Source organism: Ailuropoda melanoleuca, chromosome 5 (genome assembly GCF_002007445.2).
Source record: "Ailuropoda melanoleuca isolate Jingjing chromosome 5, ASM200744v2, whole genome shotgun sequence".
In the NCBI taxonomy this organism is placed as follows: domain Eukaryota; kingdom Metazoa; phylum Chordata; class Mammalia; order Carnivora; family Ursidae; genus Ailuropoda; species Ailuropoda melanoleuca.
In genome coordinates this window covers 40408838-40430023 of record NC_048222.1, presented here as the reverse complement: position 1 = coordinate 40430023, position 21186 = coordinate 40408838, and the positions used below count along the sequence as shown (strand labels likewise).

The following is a 21186-nucleotide window of genomic DNA, read 5'->3' as shown; positions in this document are numbered from 1 at the left end:
ATATTAGTTAGGCCATCAGTCTTGAAAGTAATCGAGGGAGGATCATAAATGTATAGAAGCAGTGGAAGTAACTTGGAAAAGGAAGCAGAAAAGGCAAGAGTATATTAAAATGCTTGTGTTTTGTTTAAGAACAGTGAAAAACATCAATAGAGCTGCTGATGGTGCAGGTTTAAATGTCAATGTTTTCCATTTTGGATCCCCAAATTAATTTTGAATATAGTTTCTGCACACCCTGAAAGAACTTGCGAAGTCACAGAGAAGCTTCTGGCACTGCAAAGCAACTGGGCTATTAACGTTGGGGACTAGGTGTCATGGAAAGAGCTGGACGGGACCCAGGAAACCCGGGCTTTGGTCCCAGCTCTTCCCCTAACTGAGGGACCTGAGTCAGTCCATTCACCCCCCCGAGTCTCATCCATAGAATGGGGATGTAGGAATGATGGAGGTCATTTTAGGTCTGTAGGACAGAACTGTTTAAGACCTCTCTGGGCCCTGAGTATTTTTTGGTTTTAGAGAGCCCATCATCCTATATCACAGTAAATGTATTAAAGTGCACTCTTATGGAATAGGATTTAGATATAACTGTATGAATTATGTTGCATTTAACCAACATGCCAAATTTTGTCCTGTTTTAAAAACATTTATTGTTACTTTGTAGATTTCATTTTATATTCGGGAGCCAGTGATACTTTTTTTTCCAGAATCGAAACATTTTGAAGTCCTTGGGAAATCGTGGAGGCCCCAGGCATGGTGGACTACTGGGCCCTGAGCGCTAAGTGCCAGGGCCCAGATTTTCTGCTGCCTCTGGCCTCGCAGACTCCAAAGGCCCAATATAACGCAGTGTCCAGGGTGGGCAGTACCGAAATTGGATTCTGTAGTTGCTAGGAGAAGCCTCGTCGAGCTGTGGTTTAAATCATGGCCAGAAGGGTAAATAGGACCAATAGGGACAGAGGGGAAGGCCTCCAAGATGCATACTAGGAGTCTCAATTGTTGATCAGGGCCCCAGGGTAGTCGACTGCCCCATATGGGGCAACAGCAGCTCCCCTTAGCCTCTCCAAGAGACTGGGCCATCCCAGCAGCTGCCACTAGGTGGCAACATGCCAAGACGCTGCAGGCCCTCTGCCTTCCTATTCATTACAAACAATTCTTACCAAATATCATAATCACATTCATATTTTACCAACTGAAAATTCTTACAGTGTATGTACCAATTCTTTAAAATTAAGTGTCCCGTATGCTGTTTACTGCAACAGGGAGCTCAGTGCTGTCTGCTGATGGTCAACATGGGAAGAGATATCATTAGGAGCTACTTAAGGCAGTACATTCTCTGCATGAGAGCCAGGATTCTAGAATCTGTTTCCAACAGCATCTGAGAAGAGGTGAAAGTGTTCTCCATCTCTGAGGAGCAGGCAAAAACACTGAAGTCAAGAGGCAAGCAAGCGAGTTCTTATGCCTGCTCCCAGCCTCTGCTCCTGGCAGAGACACAGGGAAGAAGTCAGGGTCCAAACCGATTTGTGTCTGCCAGACCCCACAGTAGTAGACTCATAGAGTTTCTCTTGTAGTCACTGGATCCTCACAATACCCCTCAAAGATAGAGACCATTGCAGATAGGTCTGTGATAACATGCAAGGATGCTGAGGCCCAGAAAGAAGAAAGTTAAGGTCACACAGCAAAGGGCCAGGCCAACACACCCAGTGAGGTCCTGTAACTCTTGCCATTCTAGCGAAGCCACCTGCCACCCTCAAGGCATTGGCCCCTCCAGTCTCCACTGCCCTCAAGGGGAAGTCACTTCTTTCCTCCACCAAACTGCCTCTATCCTTCTCAAACTTATTTCATCTTGGCCTAAATATGGTGAGAAGCATGTCCCCTGGGAAGGCTCCAGGTCCTGTAGGTCATGTAGACTAAGGTCTGTAGACCTTGCCTTTCCTCAAACGAGGATGGCCTTGAACTCAAGACCCAAAAGTGACGGCAGAGAAAAAGATGCCTCCCTACCAGGGACTGATTCTGCTTTATCCCTATACCCTGGACAAGCACATCCTCCTGAATGTACAGCTGAGAAGGGAGAAAAGGTACCTGAGATCTCATCCCAACCTATGGAACATCATTCAACAAAAGCATCTCAAACTCAACATGCCCAAACCTGGAATCTTGATTTTACCCTTGAAACTATTCCTCCAGCAGTCTACCCCACTCAGTACATAGTAATTCCATCCTTTCATTTTCTCAGGGCAAAAGTCTTGAAGATATCCTTGACTCCTCTTTCTTTCACACCCTGCATCCAACCCATCAACAAAGTCCTTTAGGTTGCAGTTTTGAAGTGTATCTAGAATATGATCACTTCTCCCATCCTCTGCTGTTACCATGCCGGCCCAGCTACCACCGTCTCTCCCCCAGTTTATTGCAGTCGTCTCCTGAATGGCCTGTTTCCATCCTTGATCCCTTGTGGTCTCTTCTCCCCACTACAACCAGAGTAACCCTTTAAAATTATAAGTTAAATCATGTCACACCAACAGATTTTGGCCTCTGAAGTGGAAAGGCCTTGGCTCTGTATTTAGCCAAACCAGTAAGGTCAGAGGGAACCTTGGCTTACCCATGCCTGTGCTGACCAGCAAATAGAGGGGCTGGGCAGGTGGCCTGGCCTCTCTAGCTTAGCCATAGCTCTAGGGACCCATGGGTCTGACAGAGGGCTTGGTCTCACTCTAAAAAGAACCCAAAGGCAGATTTCCTGTCATGTTGGGACTACATGGGAGGTGGTGTGCCTGTGGCTTAGCCAAGACAGGCTGCTGAGGAGGGTAAGCTTGTACCACACTCTGCTCTAAAGGCTGATACCATCCCCATGGTAGGTGAATTCTCAGTGCTTCAACTCCCGCTTGTCTTAGCTGGAGAATATGCCCTTTAAAAAATTCTCTATGGGGTGAGAAATCTTCACAATTCCCTGTCAGCCTCATAGATGCAGCTGGATACAAGTCAGGGAGGGTCTGTCAGGACAACCCCTCCAGTGATTAGTGGAGGAAAGTGTGGCCCAAAGAGGCAACCTGCCAAGGATCAGGGATATTTGCCTCAGATGCTGGTACCAACGGCGGGGCTTTCAGCAAGCCACGTAGTCTGTCCGGACGTCAGTTTCTTCTCCTTACAATAAAAGAAGGTGACGATGTAGAAAAAGGACAGAAAACCTAGAGATGAATGCGCAAAACATCTGTGAATCCTTCAAGCCCTAATTCTACGATTTTTCCACAAATGTGGTTTGACCTATAAATTAGTCTGTCAGTCCCATACCTACCCAGAAGCCCATAGGAGAGGGTTGGCAAGACCAAACTCTTTGCTACAAAAACTTTATTTCTAAGTGGAGACAGTCACAAAAGGTGGGCCTGAGTACCTGTGCCAGCACCCGCAGGCTCTGCCACCCAACCACCCGGCCTGTCACAGGAAAGAGGCCAACACAGCCGGGCCAGCAGGCAGCCTTCGCCTGCCTGGAGCACCCAAGGCAAAAAGGACTCAATACTGGGCCTCTCCTCCATACCTTCCACTCAGGAGTCTATTACCTTTTCATCCCAGAGCTTGTGGCCCAAACAGGATGCAGAACCTGGGAAGGGGACAATTGTGGGCAAGCTTGCCGCTGCCTGCTCCTGTCTTCTGCTTCTCACATGCTTGTTTGAAGGTCGATGAGGTTGCCATAGTTTCTGGATTGCCTTCTGCCCCGTGTTTTGCCCACTTTGTCCCACGTCTCCTAATGCAGTCGTGGACAGTGAAGGGCCTGTCTGAGCAGCAGAGAGCTGGGGCCTCTGCAGTATCCCCCACCACACCTCTACTGGCTCTGTCTCTCGCTGAGCTTGCCACAGGCTTTTTTGCAATCAATCCGATAGAAATAGAATGTAAGCCATGTGTAATTTTTCATTTTCTAGTAGCTTTGTTTAAAAATATAACAAAAAAAGGCAAACATAGTCTTAATGTGTTTTATTTAACCCCACATAACCAAAGTATTATTATTTCAACATATAATCAGTATAAAATATTACTAAGGAGATATTTCATGTTCTTTTTTACCTCCTCACTCTTCAAAATCTGGTATTTTACATTTAGAGCACATCTCCATTTAAACCAGCCTCATTTTTTTAAAAAGATTTTATTTATTTATTTATTCGAGAGAGAGCGCACGCATGCATTCAAGAGAGAGTGTGTGAGCAGGGGGAGGGTCAGAGAGAGAGAGGGAGAAGCAGACTCCCCACTGAGCAGGGAGCCCGATAAGGTGAGGACCACGACCTGAGCCAAAGGCAGACACTTGACTGACTGAGCCACCCAGACGCCCCTGAACCAGCCACATTTTAAGTACTCAATAACCACAAGTGGCTAGTGGCTACCATAGCAAATAGTACATTCCAGAACATACATGGAAGTCTAGATATAATTGCACTTATTGCTAATATTCTGCTAATATTAACCACTGGCTGTTAACATTTTGTTATGGCACTGGCTGTTAACATTTTGTTATATTCTCATCTAGTCTTCTCTATGTATAATATTATTTTTGCAAAGCTGAAGTCACGTTGCCTTTATGACTTTATATCCTTCTCTTGATATTTTTGTGTATCTTCCTACACCATCAAAAGTTACTCACAATTGTTATCTTTTGTAATGATACCATAGACTACCCCATCACTTGAATGTGTCAGAATCTTTTTAATCAATACCCAAATGTTGGACAGCTGCAATTTTTCAATCTTACAAGTAATGCTGAGATGAGTATCTTCATGTTATGTATTCTTTTTAAGGCCTTGATGCAAATGTCTCTAGCATTCTAGTCATTTTTAACAAAATGATTTTTACATCAGCAGTAGGTCAATCATCAACTAGTGATTTATGACTGGGAGCTGAGACATCTTGTTTCCTCATCCCACACCTTTGATACCCTGCTCTGTAACTGAGGGCAAACCACTTCACTCCATTTATAAAGTAAACTGATTGTATTAGATGATTTTTAAGGGTCTCTCCAACACTAACCTTCAGTGATGTTTTTCCCCTCACCATCATAGCTAATCAATTAACCTGTCAAGCTGGTCATTAGAAGTCCTGCAAGTCACATCAAAGGCACTTCTTAACATTTAAAAATCCATCCACTTCTCTCCGCCCCCCACTCACAGTGCCTTCGTACAGGCCTCCATCATTGCTCATCTAAATTGTGAGGGAGTATCGAGTGCAGACAGAGATTAGGTTCTAAAGTTAACAGTGAAATCCAAAATCAAGGATAGGATTAAATGAGGTTAAGTGGGAAAGCATGAGGCTGGCACAGAGGAGATGCTCAGTGCATATCTCCTACACTGGAATCTGAAACCAGTTTCTAGAGACCCACCTAGATCCTGTTCCTTAAAAGTTGGAGTGGTTGTGCTCAGAGATGCTGATGTGCCCTGCTGTGAGCCAAGCCCTGCCCCAGACATGGACAAAGACTCCGCAGCTTCCCCTAAAGGGCTGACAGTCTAGAGGGGGAGACAGGAACCCCTATACGCAAAACAAGCATGCCTCAGGCGGTGTCTTCAATGGAAAAACCAGATGGAGAACAGAACAATTATCTGAGCAATTCAGGCAAGCCTGCTGTTGAGGAAAAGGCTTAACGAAATTTGTTCTACTATTTCTTTCGTGAACCAAGGGCTTAGGGTAGTCTAGGGAAGCAGAAGTACCGGGGCTCTAGAAAGAACAGAGCTCTGGCCCGTGCTCTAGGATCTTAAGCAAACCATAAGGTCACTTTTTGATCTCAGTGTCTTCACTGGTCAAATGGAGACAGGGAAATACCAACCTTGCCCAAATCTAGCCACCCACTGGACTGAGCTGTTGTGAGGTTGAGCACAACGATTATGAATGGGGAAAACAGTTATTAAATGGGGCAGTCTAATAGCCACACAGGCAACTGAAAATGTGTCTCCTAAGATCCTACTCTTCAAGGAAATGCTTAATAATCAAAAATGACATTTGTATTGAACTTTATCATTTGTAACGCAATATTAGGCGCATGTATTTTGTTTTCCGAAGCCTTGTGTGGTATTATCGTTTGCTCCTTTCGCACTCAAGGATACTGAGATTGAGGGAATTTAGATAACTTGGTCAAATTTACACCATTTGTGAGGGTCAGAGTTAGGCTGACTCCTTGGTTCTCACTCTTCCCCTACACTGTGCTGCCTTCCCATTAAAACCCTGATCACCACGAGTGCCCATGTCACAATGAGCACCAGGTGATGAATGGAAGCTTTGAATCACTATATTGTACACCTGAAACTAATATAACACTGTATGTGAACTATACTGGAGTTAAGTTTTATAAAAATCCTTATCACCAAAACATTAATATTATTAAATATTAATAACGTTTGTTATATACATTTTCTTTTCATCAAGGACATGAAAACATCAAAAAAGAAGCTCTGAAAAAAAAAATGCCTGACATGCAAGAAAAACCAGTTCCCTTTCTCCTATTAAGAAAAGTAGCTGTCCCCATCTGATTTGCATTTCATGCCATACAGCAGGAAATATTTAAGTTGACAAATAGGATATTTACAACTGCAACAGATACTTGGCAGTTAGTCTTTAACAATTGTTGCAAATGTGATTTATTCGCTATTATAAAAGGGCATTACTGTGCAAATATGACTCCTGAAATTAGCTTCAGTTTAGCAAGGGGCCTTGACAGCTTGACCTCTTAATATCCTTATAATGATGCCATTTACATTCAATGCTTACTCAAGTCACTCACTGCTAGATTTGTTTGAGAGGAGTCCACTCTAGGGCAGATGTACTATGTATTTTAACATATAGAGTTGGTATGTGGGGCACATGGAGGCCTTCTAAGAGGAAAATATGTTTAATCAAGTCTTCATGAAAATGTGGTTGTTTCCAACTTCCTACAGTGAAAATGCGTTACTGCTAATTACAGCATACTCCAGAAATACAATACTTCATGTTTTCTCCACAAGACACTTTCATGGCACGGATTATAGTAAACAAGGGCATGTTTTCACCCTCTGCAACTTTAGCTTTTAATGTGACTGGGAAACTAGTACAGTTGAGGAATGGCTGGGCTCAGATTGGCGCCATCTCTGCCAGCAGGGAATGGGAAAAGGATGGACTTGGGGCCAGAAAGAACTGGATTCAAATCCCAGGACTGCCACTGCCTGGCTGTGTGGACTTAGGTATCTCTCTGAACCTGTGTTTTTCATCTGTGACATGGGACTGTTAGTTTTTAGGTTATTATAAAGACCTGAGACGTTTAGAAGCACTGGCCCTTGGTAGGTACTTGATACATGGGAGCCAGTCGTATTTGTGTTGCTTGTCAAAGCTCAGATGTCACCTTCTCCAGGATGCAGCCCGGACTGTGCTAGACAAACTCAGTTTGTCCTTTCTGCTTCAGCAGTACTTTGTTCCCTCCCTTTATTCTATCATGTATTACACTGTGTTGTAAATGACTGAATACGTGTCTGTCTTCTCCCTCTTTGACGGCAGGACCTGCGCCCATCTCCCTTTGACTCCCCAGTAACTATCACAATCACCTTGAACTTGCCTTCACTAGCCTTGAGCATTGAACGGTGGAGGATTCTGGGGGTGCTTCTGTATTCGGTGTGGGGGTGGGTGGTGACGGGCAATTAAGAATGATGGTCTGCCTCAGGAGAGGGGAGAGGTAGCACATGACCCACTTCTGCCATCTCCGGCTTATAGTAGATGCTCAGTAAATGTCTGTCAAAGGAATTAATGGACTTACTTAGGGAGTAGCTTACAGCAACCCATTCCTCACATATGTCTATTTTTCAAAGCCTTTAATTTTTATTGCATCATAATATTCTTCTAATAGCCCTGCTGTTCAGCCAGGCTGGGCGTTCTCACAGTTCTCATTTCCCCGTTGAGGATACCGTGGCACCGTGGGGTGGCAAAATGACTTTCCCACACTGGTAACAAATGGGGGTAGCTCTAAGACTTACAGTCCAATCATGAGTTTCCCTGAAGTTTCATAGTGAGATATCCTGGCACTGTTTTTTCTGAAATCAGAGCAAACTGCCCCTTTCTCCTATTCCCTCCCTCTTTCCCCCTCTGTCTGCTCTTTAGTTCCCCATCCTCTGAAGCTCCTGTCCAGTCTCATTTTTCTCAACAGAAAACACTGCACAACTGGGGAACTTGTACAGGGTAAGGACTGGCTGGGTCAAGACCAGTGTCATCTTCCTTCTCCTAGAAATGGCAAACCACAGGTGGGAGAGTCAAAGTCCCCATGAGCCTTTTGGAACGGGGAACCTCCAACAGATTACCTTGGTCGGGTGTTCGAATTTTTTTAACTTCCCGCAAGGATGTTCAATCCCCTGATTAGAATCAGATTGGAGGCTCCGTCCTTCAGCTGAAGGAAGTAGAAAGAGAAGCAAAAACATCTACTTCACTTGGTCACATACGCACCCGTCTGATTGGGTCTGACATGGTTTTGGCTGGTCAGGGCTGGTTGGGGCTTTCTTTCCAGGTCATTGATCTCACCTTCACTTCTGCGGCTCCTGTTTTAATCAGGTATGGGCAACAGGCCTCAGCCTCTCATACAGTGACCAGCTGGCCCTGACTCAGCTCACCTTATACCTGACCAACGGCCATCTGGATTGCAGTCTGAGCACCCTGAAAGTGCCCTGCTTTGTTCCCAAGAAAGAGAAGAAAATGAGCTGCCTCAATGCCCTCTCAGTGCCGGTAAGCAACAGATGCTTCCTGATTCCCCATGGTGTTCAGCAACACGCAACCGCTTCCTGAGCTCTGGCTATGTGCCCAGCTCTTTGAGTATAGAGAGAAGAAAGAACCTCAGGCAAGTCACTTAGCCTCTCCAAAACAGGCTTCTGGAGTACGAGTGTATTGGCCAGAGGAAAGGGGAGAGAGCATTCCAGAAAGGGAAGGCGCCATATTGGAGGGATGAAAGAACATGGGTTTTTCCAAGGGTGGGTCTGTGGGGACATTTCCCTTCATCTCTTCTCATCTTGCAGCCCTGGACAAGTTCTTCAACTACCAGCAACTACCGACAAAACCCATATTTTTCTAGCTCCAGTCTTGTTTTTGAGCTCTAGACTCCCAGATCCACCATTCAACAGAACTTGTCTAGAGTCCTCAGGGTCAAGCTGTCTCAAACTGCATTCATCATCTCTCCTCCCCCTGTACTCCGTGGTGGGTCCTGCCAGAGGCTGATGGGACACCTCCACCCCCACATCCAGTCAACACCGGCTCATGTTGATGCTAGCCTCAACGCTGATCCCTCCTCTCCCTCCACAGAGATACTGCCTTAGCTTTGCTCCTCACGAAGATTCCCTGCCTCCTGTCCTCCCCTCAGCCTAACCATACATACAGTCAAGATGGTCAAGGTGAAAAGCAAATCTGAGCATGTTGCTCCCCTACTTATGAGGTTGAAATGATTCCTGTCATCTTCAGGAAAATCCCAACTTCCCAGCTGGGTTAAGGAGGGCCTTCATCATCTGCCTCTTTCTACGGCCCCAACCTCCCATCTCATCACTAGCCCCATTGTTAGGGTGGCTGGAGCTAACAGTCTTGGGGCTGGTTGAGGTTTACCAACCTTAGAACCCAGGGCAACAAAGTACAAATCTCCATGGAGACAGTGGGCTAGGTTGGTTTTGGGAAGGAAGAACAAGGGTCAAGTGGACCAGATGGCCCTTCATGTACACGGAATACAGAAGCAGAAAGAGGCTCTGGCTACAGCTGCTCTGACTGTTGCCAGAGGGTTTCTTCTGCCTCTCCTACAATGGTCTTCCATACCCTTTTGGAAATGAACATCTACTTGAGATGCTAATATATCCAACAGATAAAAGAGGAATTTCAGTGGTTAATAGGACCCCCACACTAGTGCCCTAGAGATACTTTTTCAGAGCAGTATCTCCTGCCTTTCTGCTGAGCCTCTTTGGAATCCCCTTGATCTCCTTGCTTATAGAAAAGCAGAGTTGGTCCCTCTTCCTTTGCCCCTCCCCCTGCTTGCATGCTCTCTCTCTCAAATAAATAAATGGATGGCTCAGTTAAGCGTCAGACTCTTGATTTCCGCTTATGTCATGGTTGTGAGATTGAGCCCCACATTGGGCTCTGTGATGGGCCTGGAGCCTTACTTAAGAATCTCCCTCTCCCTCTCCCTCTGCCCTTCCCCCTGCTCACATGCTCTCTCTCTCTCAAATAAAAAAATAAATCTTTTTTTAAAAAGAGAGAGAGAAGGAGAGTTGGACTGGGGAGGAGAACAGGTCCCTTTTAATTAGGTCCCAGGCCCTCGCTGAGAATCAACCAGGTCCCACTCCACCTGTGACCCCCATCCTCACTAAAGGGACCTACAGGACCCTAAGTTCAATGCTGGATAGAGGGACAGCAGTAAAACTTGAGCCTTGTGGCCTAACAAACCTAACTCCATGCCATTTCTAAAAGGAAGCTGGAAACTGAGTTAGTATTCAATTCAAGACTTTCCAAGACAATTTGCTACATTTAAGTATATTGCTTCAGAAGGCTGTAAGCAGAAGTTGTACTCTGAATTAGAAGCACTCTCCCATTTTCCCCATCTCGCCTATAGATTTCAATCCTAGCTATAGGCAACATACGGGAATTCTCCTGTGATCAAGAGTCTTGAACACTTCTAGGAATTGCCAGCACTCAAGAGGGAAGCATTATGATCTTCAATAATTCAAATGTCTCTACAATCACTAAAGAAAAGCTATGCAGGTTTTCTGATGTGAGGATAAATTTTAAGTGCTTGTAGTTTTAGAAAGATAAATGGGTGTTCTCGCCCTGGTGCCACTGTGCACATGTGCATGCATGGGAGCCACGCACGCGTACACACGGGATAGGCTATTCTTAAAAGAAGCATCCACACTTGCACACATGATGCAATTTACAACCAAACTGAAGCATCCTGAACAAGTGTGAATAGGCTGTGATGCCATCAGGTTTATAATCAGTCAGCTGACAGCCTCCTTTAAAGACGGAAGAAAAAGGAAAGGCACCGACAGACCCGCAATGATAAAGAGGGTGCATTCAGGACTAATGCCTACAAAATACTTCTGCTTTGAGCCTATTCCTTTAAATAATCTGCTATGCAGGGGGGAAGCAAAGACTCTTCTGGGCTCTACAAAGAGCGCTTGTCCCAAATTAGAAACAGGTGGCAAAGAACTGTCATCTAGAGCCAGTCGGGCCAGGTGCATGGGCTTCTGCTCCAGCGTCCTCCACAATTAACCACTTGAGGTCAGAAACCAGGTCGGATGAGTCTCAGGCAGAAAAGAAAAGGAGCTACCTAATGACATTTTAAACTTTTAATTAACATTCTGTCAGAATGTGGAAAAAACACTGCCTTTTCCAATTGTTTTTACTCCTCCTCTCTCTCCGTGGACTCTCCACACCACAGGTGGGTCAGTGGCCACAAGGGACCATATTTGCCAACATCTTAAAACAACCCAAGTCATTTATAAGCATTTTTAACAGCACATGATCTGTAATGAATGATTAAGTAAAACCTTTTGTGTTAAATTATGATGTTAATAATGATTCTGTCTCCTGTAATTTATTATGAATTCTCTAATGCTTCGGGTTTGATTTTGATAGAATGCCACAACAACGGAGTTTATGTGATGACTTTATTTTTAGAACTCCTTCTTTGAAGGCACACATTTCCCCACTACTGCTGCTACTGTAATTATGTACAAAACCAATCACTCATTAGAGTTAGGATACATTATCTTCCAGACAGATGAGGCTAAATAAGCAACACATTAATAATTCAGAGAGCAGTTCATTATGCATGTGGATGCCTGCCTTGTAACTGAAATAAGAACCTCATCAGCCTCTGCCAACCTTTAAACAATAGTTCTGTGTTATTGCGACCACATTCAAGTTTACGCTTGTTAAACTGCTACTTGGATTATTTTATCAAACATTCATTTATTTGTGGTCCCTCACTGCTGAGAACAGATTTTGGAAGCTCCTTTTTTAAGTTAATGATTTGAGCAATGGGTGTTATTAATTCTCAGAATATTATAAACATGATTAATTTTCAGGCAGAGATTTATTACATAAGGATTTCAACTATGTCAACTGAAATGCATCACTGTCAAAACAAGTATCGTGGCGAAAATAGAATATGCTCCACACTTCAAGTGCTGGTGCTCAGAACTAAATCAATTTAAATTGTGGCTGAAGCAAAATTATATTCTCCAGTGAAAAGGAGTATTTCGAGCTTCCTTCATTTGGCTTGAAGCATTCTTGTTAGATTGTGATTTAGAAAGGTAGTTTAATAAGACTAGACTTCTACCGATAATATTTTCTCTTCTATTTTTCCCCCATTTTACTAGAAAAGTCTAGCCTCTGAAATGTCTACACATTCCAAATGCAGCCAATGGGAATTTGTAGTGAAGAACGCTGGTCTGAAAGTTACGAATCATGAATTCTGATCTCTCTCTGCCTCAGTTTCCTCGTTTGCAAAATAAAGGAGGGCTAAGGGACCGCCAAGGTTTCTCGAAGGATTTTATTTTATGGGGCCTGTTAAATGGGGCTCTCTCTAAACCAAGCCTAGCCCAGGCAGCCTCATGTACAGTGGGGTGTCGAGGGGGGCATCTCACTGTTCCTGTAAGGGGACCCAGGAAGGGCCCATTCCTCCATACCACAGCCTTTCATTAAAAGGTCTTCTTCCTGAAAAATCTTTTAGAAAGAGGTAATATTGTTATGAGAAGTCAGATCCTAAGTCTTCATCAGCCATCTCCTTAGCCATCGGTTACTACTTTAGACAGGCACCAGCTAGAAGTAAATGCAGCAGACTCACTCAACACCTACAGTGGTCAGGTACTCTCCTCTCCTCACACAAAGGATGTAAGGATAAGCAGCAAAGAGCTCCAAGTTTATCAAAAGACACGGATACACCAACAAATAACCATAATACATATAATAACATCCAAAATGTACTAAGACTTTACTTCACAGCATGTACTATAATTAAATGCTTTATATGAATCTTTATACAACCCAATATATTAGGCAGGGGCTGTTATTATGCTCACTTTTTTTTTAAGAGAGAGCACGTGCAGGGGGAGGGGCAGAAGGAGAGAGAAAATCTTAAGCAGGCTCCACACCCAACATGGAGCCTAATGCAGGGCTCCATCCCATAACCCTGAGATCAACACCTGAGCCGAAATCAAGAGTCAGACACTTAACCGACGGAGTCATCCAGGCTGTTACGCTCATTTTTACATAAGAAGACTGAGGTTAAGAAATGTCAAACAACTTGTGGAAGGTCACTCAGCAAGCAAGAGTGGAAGCCAGAATTTAGGCACAGGCCGCCAGACTTTAAAGCCTGTGTATCTGACCACTGTTAGGAGCAACCTGCCTGGCACTGGCTGAGAACCAGGGATTTGGCCCCAGAGTACAGCTTAAGCTCATCCCTAAAGAAGTCTCTGGTTGAGGCTATAGAGAAAGTCTTCTTCCAAAGGAGGCTTCATATCCCTCTGTGCTGAGGTTGTTTCCAGGCATACTGCCATTATCCACTGGCTTCTAATCTGCTCTGAGCTAGGCCAAGACACAGCACTGAATGGGCCAGGTGGTCACGGAGGAGTCTTCTCTTGCTGTAAAATCCATTTAGGTTGTTGTGGTTTCCTTGGCAAACCTAAATGGGTTTTACAGCATCAGAAGAGAGTTAACAAGTCAACCTTTTAAAAAATGTCTTCTATTTGCATAATGCTTTATCCTTTAAATTGGCATGAGCTTATTTGATCCCCATGATGACCCCAAGGAATAGATAAGACAGGGACTAGCATACCCATTTTACAGATGAGGAAACTGAGGCTATGCAAAGTTGAGTGAGCTGCCCAAGGTCATATAGTTAAATGAGTAGCAAGGCTCAAGCATTCTTTTTTTTTTTATAATAATTTTTTTTATTATATTAGGCTCAAGCATTCTGATTCAAGGCCCTTTGTAATGAAAAAATTTGTTGGTTGGTTGGTTTTTATTTTAAATAACTTACCTTATTTGTGAAATTATTTTAACAAATGATAATAAGCACTAACATTTTTTGACTGTTTTCTCTGTGTCAGAAACTGTTCTAAGGTCTTTAGATACTCATCTAATCCTCACCACAACACTGTCACACCTGTGCTATCAGGCTGAATAAAAGACAACCCTAGACTATCAACAGTTTTTCCTGTAGAAACTGTGGAGTTGGTTAAGTCTAAAAAGAGTAGGTGTATCACATATGTTCATCTTCATTGGTATTATTGTAACACATTTACTAACCACTTAACATAAGCCAGGAATGGTACCATGCATCAGGGATACAAAGACATTTGACAAAGTCCCTGTCCTCGAAGAGTTGAAAAGAAATCTAAAGTAGATAGCACCTACACAAGGAAAACCACAAGGCCGCGTTTCAGTGCCATTGAGTGAGAGCCCCTCAATCTGCTGCTGGAGTTCTTAGGAGAAAGCACTGTGGACTGGGACTGGCAGGGACAGGGGACACTCTACTAGAAAGAAGGAACCTGGCCTGGCCTTATAGACTAGGACAGTCACTAAGTGGCAAGGGAAAGGAGACCGCCCCAGCAGAAGAGACAAAGGCTGACAAGAGCCCATGGTCTGTGAGGGGCTAGCAGTGAACCAGGTGGGCTGGGGCAGAGAATCGGGGAAGGGAAGTGGGAGAAGTGGTTGCAGCAATCCCTCAAGCCAGTGCAGGAGAGTCTGCAAGCCAAGCCAGGTGTCTGGATTTCATCTTGAAGGCAAGGAGGAGACACTCAAGAGTTCTGAGCCCTGACCAACACGGGTCTGAGAAACAATCTTGCGGTAATGCTTGGAATCCCAGGTACCAGCAGGGAACAGCTGGGAAATTACATTTAGTGGAGGTCCAAAATGCTCTGAGCCCTGCAGATGCTTTCAAAGGAAGAGGAACAATGTTTGTAGCTGCCATTTATCAGTGGCCAGGCACTGTGCTAGGCACTTATTAATCACTAAAAGTCAGAGCAGTTAAATGACACATTCAAGGTCAGTCAGGTTTTCAGTCTTTCTGACTCCATATAACTTTTCCACCACAGAATTCTGCTTGCATCCCCACCTCCCACGTAGGAAGGAGAAGCAGCTGTCCAGGCCATAAAGCTCTGGAGTAGGACAGCGATGGTGATGGGAAAGATACAGCTTGGAGACCTAGACCCAATATTCTGGCTTTTCTTTCAGACTCTTTATGAATCCCAACCCCCCCATCTGGGAGGAGGGGGAACTGCAGTGCGTCTCTATAGAGAGGAGGAAACCTTGGGATAGCCTGTCCTTACTTGTTGTCCAGCAATACTAGACAGCGAGCTCTCTGCCTTGCTTTGGAGCCAAGATCCATAGTGATGAGCTGATTCCTGCTGCCAGGCACCTGCCTATCTCTCTCCCTCGCTGACTGGGGCCTAGGCTTGGGCTTGCTAGTTTATATCCTATGGCAGCATAAGACAAGTTTAAAAGACAAAAATAACCTTGGAATTATCTTGCGAATTCATGGTAATCACCACGCAATTACATGCTCAGTAACCACAATGGAATTCCAGAGTATTTACAGTTCACTTCCATATGCAAAAGCTCAGGCTTCTGGGCCTTCATCGTGAAGGCAGCAACATGGCCCAGCCTGTTGTGAGAGGGTGAGTAAGCCTGGTGGTCACACTCTTCCAGACTGCCTGAGCCGCTGAGCTGGCACTTCTATGAGCCGGTTCTTATTACCCCACCAATCACTTTACCACGTCCCCCAGAGCCACACGGTCCTCCAAAAGATAGTCTACTGGGGCCAGGCCTGGAACGAGTGCCCTGAGCTGTCATTCTCTGGGGATTTCTGGTCATTCTCTAGGGTCTGCTTCTGCCCCAAGCACTCACTGACTGGACGTCCCCTGAATTACACTGGAAGAGTCTCTTCAGTCAGAGGGAAGTGCTATAGACGTACCTTATTCCATGCAGCCATTCTGTCTTTCACTCAGGAAACACTGAATGCATGTCCTGTGCTGGAATCATATCCAGCCTGGGGATTCGGAAACCAAACAGTGCCTGCCTTCTTCAGAGAACTCGCATCATGTCAGGCAGGCAGCCGGGGGAACAATCCATGACAGGTCAGAGTGGTAACAAAGTACAGTTGTGAGGCTTGTGAGGGTCCAGTAGATTTTCTTTGGCGAAAATAAAATGCTCTGTGGCTACAAATCGGACAATACTAATGGAGATGTACAACTCAAGATGCATTAGTCTGTGGGAGCCCAGCATTTTCATAGATGTGGACTCTGCCTATACGTGGAAGGAACAGGCTTAACAGTACTGAAAACATGACCATCAGATATAGTATTTTCTGTAAGTGTCCAGGGAAAAGACAATATACGTGGGGAAATATGTCACAGAAGGTGAACGGGAAATCTGAGAGAGAGAAAGAATGTGTGTTGCGTCTGTGTTATATAGGCAGGGAAAACATGTCCATCCTCTGCTGGGCACTCAGTCAGCTCCAGTCCCCCTGCATTATCTCAGAGATAGAGAGGGCAAGCCTGGACCTTTCACAACAGACAGTGTCAGGCCATTATGTTCCTTATAGCCAGCTGTGGACCAACAGCACCTCCTTTTCCTTCTCCTGTTCCAAGTCACTATACAAGGGCAAGCACCTGGTTGCCTCCCCACCAAGGGCCCCCAAAGTTCAAAATCTGTGCCAGCCACGTTCAGGTTCTGTGCCCTAAGGTTGGCCACAGCCCTACGTGCTGTTCTCCAAATTTCCAGTTCTCTAAGGATAAACGTAGCTGATTTTCAGAGACAAATATCACATCTCACAAAGGACATGTTACAAAATTGTCAGGATCCAGTATGTTCTTTTGTACGTACTCAATTTTAAATGTTTTTAGGAAGTACTATAATTGAAATACTTCAGGCCTAACATAACCCGTCTCTTTGGGATAGCTCCCACTGATAGTCAAGCAAGATAAGGAATAGAACCTTCTCAAACAAAGAAAGCAACTGCAATCAAAATTCTAACATGGTCCCCTCTAGAAGGCAGACTACCCTTAGTGACTTGTTTCCAAAGAGTATAGTACAGAAACAGGTCAAAGTAACTGTATAGTGAGAAAACTGGCAAAAACTACCTTGATGAGATCGAAATTGGCATCATCAATGGTAAGTCATGTTGATATATGTGCCCTTGATACAAAGTGATCCTATGGCGGTGCTCCTCTCAAAATACACATTACTCCAGTCTAGTCAGGAGAAGAATATCAGACAATACCACCAGAGGCCCTTCTACAAAATCCCTGATCCGTACTCCTCAAACCTGTCAAGATCATCAAAAACAAGGAAAAGTCTGAGAAATCGTCGCAGCCCAAAAGAACCGAAGGAGACGTGACAAGTAAATACACTGCAGTATCCTGGATGGGATCGTGGAACAGAAAAAGGGATTTAGGACAAACTAATGAAATCCAAATAAAGAACAGACTTCAGTTAACAGTAATGAGGCAATCTGTTTCCTCCTGGGACAAACGTACCACAATGTTAACAAGAGGGGAGCAGGAACCCTCTGTATTATCTTCACAACTTCTCTGTCAACCTACGACTATTCTAAAGTTAAGAGTTTATGTAAATATTTTCTAAAGAGTCTTACATGCCGTTGTGGTCTTTTCTAGTCGCCGGCGACCATTCGCTACGCAGTGATGACTACCCGGCTGAAGCACGACAGTCTCTCGTGGGTTTTCCACTACGTTCTCCTCCAAATGTGTAAGGCCCATGGCATCGGCTATGACATCGAGGTACAAAAGAGGATGGTTGGCCAAGGTGGGGTGATCTAGGCAGCTAGTAATTCAGTGTCCCTTCGGACAGATATTCTTTAAACATTAGTTTAACCTGCATTTAGAGGAAGGCTGAGTGTTGCCTGGGGAAGCTCCACAGTGGGGTGGCCCTTGGTCCTGAAAGTTCAGCTTGGTCCCAAACCTGTACACCCACCTTGGTAAAGCAAAAGCCCTGCAGCTCACCAGACTTAGGGGACATCTGGGGGACCATCTCTTGCTCCTGAAGCATGTCCTGAGTTCCCTGACCCCACTCAAAGCTGCATATCAATGAATATCCTGTCTCAGTCTGCTTGAGCAGCCATAACAAAACACCACAGACTGGGTGGCTTAAACAACTGAAATTTATCTCTCGCCATTCCAGAGGCTGGGAAGTCCAAGGAGAAGGTACCCAGGCAATTTGGTTTCTGGCAAGAGCACTCTTTGTGGCTTGCAGATGCCCACTTTCTCCCTGTGCCCCAACATGGCAGAGAGAGAGAGAGAGATCTCTGGTGTCTCTGTAACCTCTCTTATAAGGACACCAGTTCTGTTGGAACAGGGCCCCATCCTTATGACCTCACTTAACCTTAATCACCTCCTTAAAGGTCCTATTTCCAATACAGTTACATGGGGGTTAGGGCTTCAACATACGAATTTGGGGGGACACACAATTCAGTCCATGGCATCCTTCTACTTCCATATAGTAGTTTCTTCCCAGGAGGAGTTCTGATTTAAACACACACACACACACACACACACACACACACACACAGTTGTTCCTATTTTTAGTCTATTGCCAATGATACTGATAGCTCCTGTCCAGCTGCTTCATCCTTACTGCAGTTGGATGAGGGCAAACGGGATTAATATCTCCTACCTAAACTAGAACCTCTATTTTGTGCCTAAAGACTCCTGTTACTCTGAGGAATAGTTCCGTGATTTTGCACTTTGATTCAGATTTTCAAATCTCTGACACTGATGGCTTATTCTAAGACCTAAGAGACCCATGCACTCTTACTTGTGGAAGACCCATTCCACATGACATCACACATATTAAAATATAATCACCTGTCATATTAAAAGTCATCTGTAGATAATAACGGAATTGAGCAACAACCAACTGATCAAATGTTTTAATTTGCAGACATTCAGTTCTACATTTATTAATTTTCATTTCTCATACTTGAGAACAAATGCAATTTTTTAGGGATCAGTTCTTTTTATAGGCTCTTGAAAAGCATGTAGATCTTAGGCATGAGGCCAACAGAGAATAGAATAGCCCAACCACCACTGGGCAATTCCCACCACACTGCAGGGCACCGTCAGAGCGCATAAGGCTCTGGGGTTAGACTGATTCATGCTGTTTGCAAACACATATAATGGAGCTCATATTCCCTTACAAATTATGTTAAAATTGGTAAAATATAAGAAAGACTGAAAAAGCCAGATTGAACTGATTTACCTGAAATTAATTGTTACATCTGCTCTACAGAATCCTTTTGGAATTAAACAGTTTTTAGCCCCAAACTGATTAGACCGAAACACTTCCATATGCCAGAAGGTGGCTGAATCTAACATTAGCTTTCTCGGAATCTATTTTACTTCCTTTTCTTCTAAAATATCAAAGCAGAACAAGCTCTGTGGATAGGGATGTTTGGCAGGGAAAGTCTCCTGCCCAGAAGAAAATATCCTCTACAACTTTTCTATTGCCTGAAATTATTATTAGAGATTTATTTCTTTGGCTAAAGGCTTTCTACTTGATTGAAGTTCTAATATTTCCGGGAAAAGTAAAGCACCAAATTTTATAAGTTATTTACACCTTTGTGGCTCTGAGTTGACCAGATTCATTTCTAAGAACAAATTTTAATACGAAAAACAGACTGCCATGACCCAGGGGAACAGTGGATGGTGCAGAGGGAGTTCCACTGAAGGTGAGGAGAATGACAGAACGGGCAGAGAGGCCCGCACGACATGACTGGCTCTGTCTCCAGGTCACCTATGCTACACGCCCCACAAAGGATGAGAGCTGAAATGGGGAAGAAAGAGAAATATGGATTGGGGGCAATGGAGTGACAGAACAATATGAAGAAGAAAAGAGAGAAGATAAAATCCAAACACAGGAGGAATCCACCAAAGGGGGGAGGTGGGGACAAAGATAACAAAAAAGAACAACCAATAAAAAGAAGGTACAAGAAAAGAGACAGAGATGAAAAACATGACGTCCTAAAACTCTTAAGGTGAGGGAAAAGAGTCATTGGGAGTTCTCCAACAATATCCTTGCTCCAGTTTTCCTGAGATGGGTTCTCGTCTTTTCAGATCCCAGGGTCCATCCCTGGTCTGAACTGTGCTCTTGTTCTCTTAACTGCCTTTTCCTGAAGAGACAGGTGATGAGGCAGCATTTGCAGAGCACCCACTATGTGCTGAGCACTGAGTGAAGCACTAACTTCATTACCTCCTCAACGTTCCCGTCTTGTCTGTCAGAAGCTATTATTTCTCCCAGATTACACTGGGAAATTTAGGCTCAAAGAGTGTCAGCATTTTCCCAAGATCACACAGCCAGGCACTCTGTGGAACTAACATTTGAATCCATAAAGTCAAACGTGATTCTTTCTCTTATACCAAGGGTGTCCCCTATGTATCTTTACCCCCCTAAGGACTATTTGTATTTCTAAAATATTATTACCAATCCAGTCCAAGAATGCTGGGAATGATTTCGAATAAAATATTCCATCTTGGTACCCCTTATGTATTCCTTAGCTGAAGGAACACAAACTTCTCTGTGGCCCCCATGCCTCTCTACCTTACAAAAAGGAGGGGGGGAGTTATGTTTAGTACTTAACTTCTCTAGACCGTTATTGCCTCCAAGAGTTATGCTAAGTCCAAAACACGAGTGTAACCTCTGCTACCCGCTGCCATTCTTGGTCCAATTTAATGTGGGTGCTCTTTCCAGAAAAAGAAACAACGTTAATAATACATCATTGTCAATGTTACCAAAAGAATCCTCAAAAGTCCTTGTTCTCAACATTTATGTCTTTCTTCCCGTTATGAACACAGAACTTCCAATGTTTCTCATCCAAACTCTGAAGGGGAAAAAAAGGGAAATGAGAGCACCTCACGAGTGTATTTTCCTTGCTGAATATTGGAAGGAAGCATTGTGGAGTTTGTAAGCAATTTGGTGGGTCTCGTTCTTGGTATTTCTGTAATGCGACAGAATACCCCCACTGATTTCCTAATGAAATGAAGTTGTAATGAAAGCCATATGGAGAAAAGTGTCATGTTTACTGCCTGCGACAGTGTGGGGCAGGGCTGGGCTCACACATACATAGGCAGCGTGCCATGGTCCTAAATAGCTCCATAACCACCAGCGATCATTTCCTCAGGCCAGGGTACTACCACGGTGGCGATCATTAGGGTTGTTCACCAATGT

At 44.3% G+C, this 21186-nt stretch overlaps 1 protein-coding gene across 1 annotated transcript in view; it reads left to right on the top strand.

Annotated features, from left to right (window-relative positions):
• IQCH (IQ motif containing H) overlaps nucleotides 1-21186 on the top strand; it is a 209783-nt gene that overhangs the window by 174144 nt on the left and 14453 nt on the right. Inside the window, exons 18-19 of the mRNA XM_034660782.1 lie at nucleotides 8524-8694; nucleotides 17622-17744. Coding sequence (XP_034516673.1) covers nucleotides 8524-8694; nucleotides 17622-17744 — 294 coding nt within the window. The remainder of the gene's footprint in view (nucleotides 1-8523; nucleotides 8695-17621; nucleotides 17745-21186) is intronic.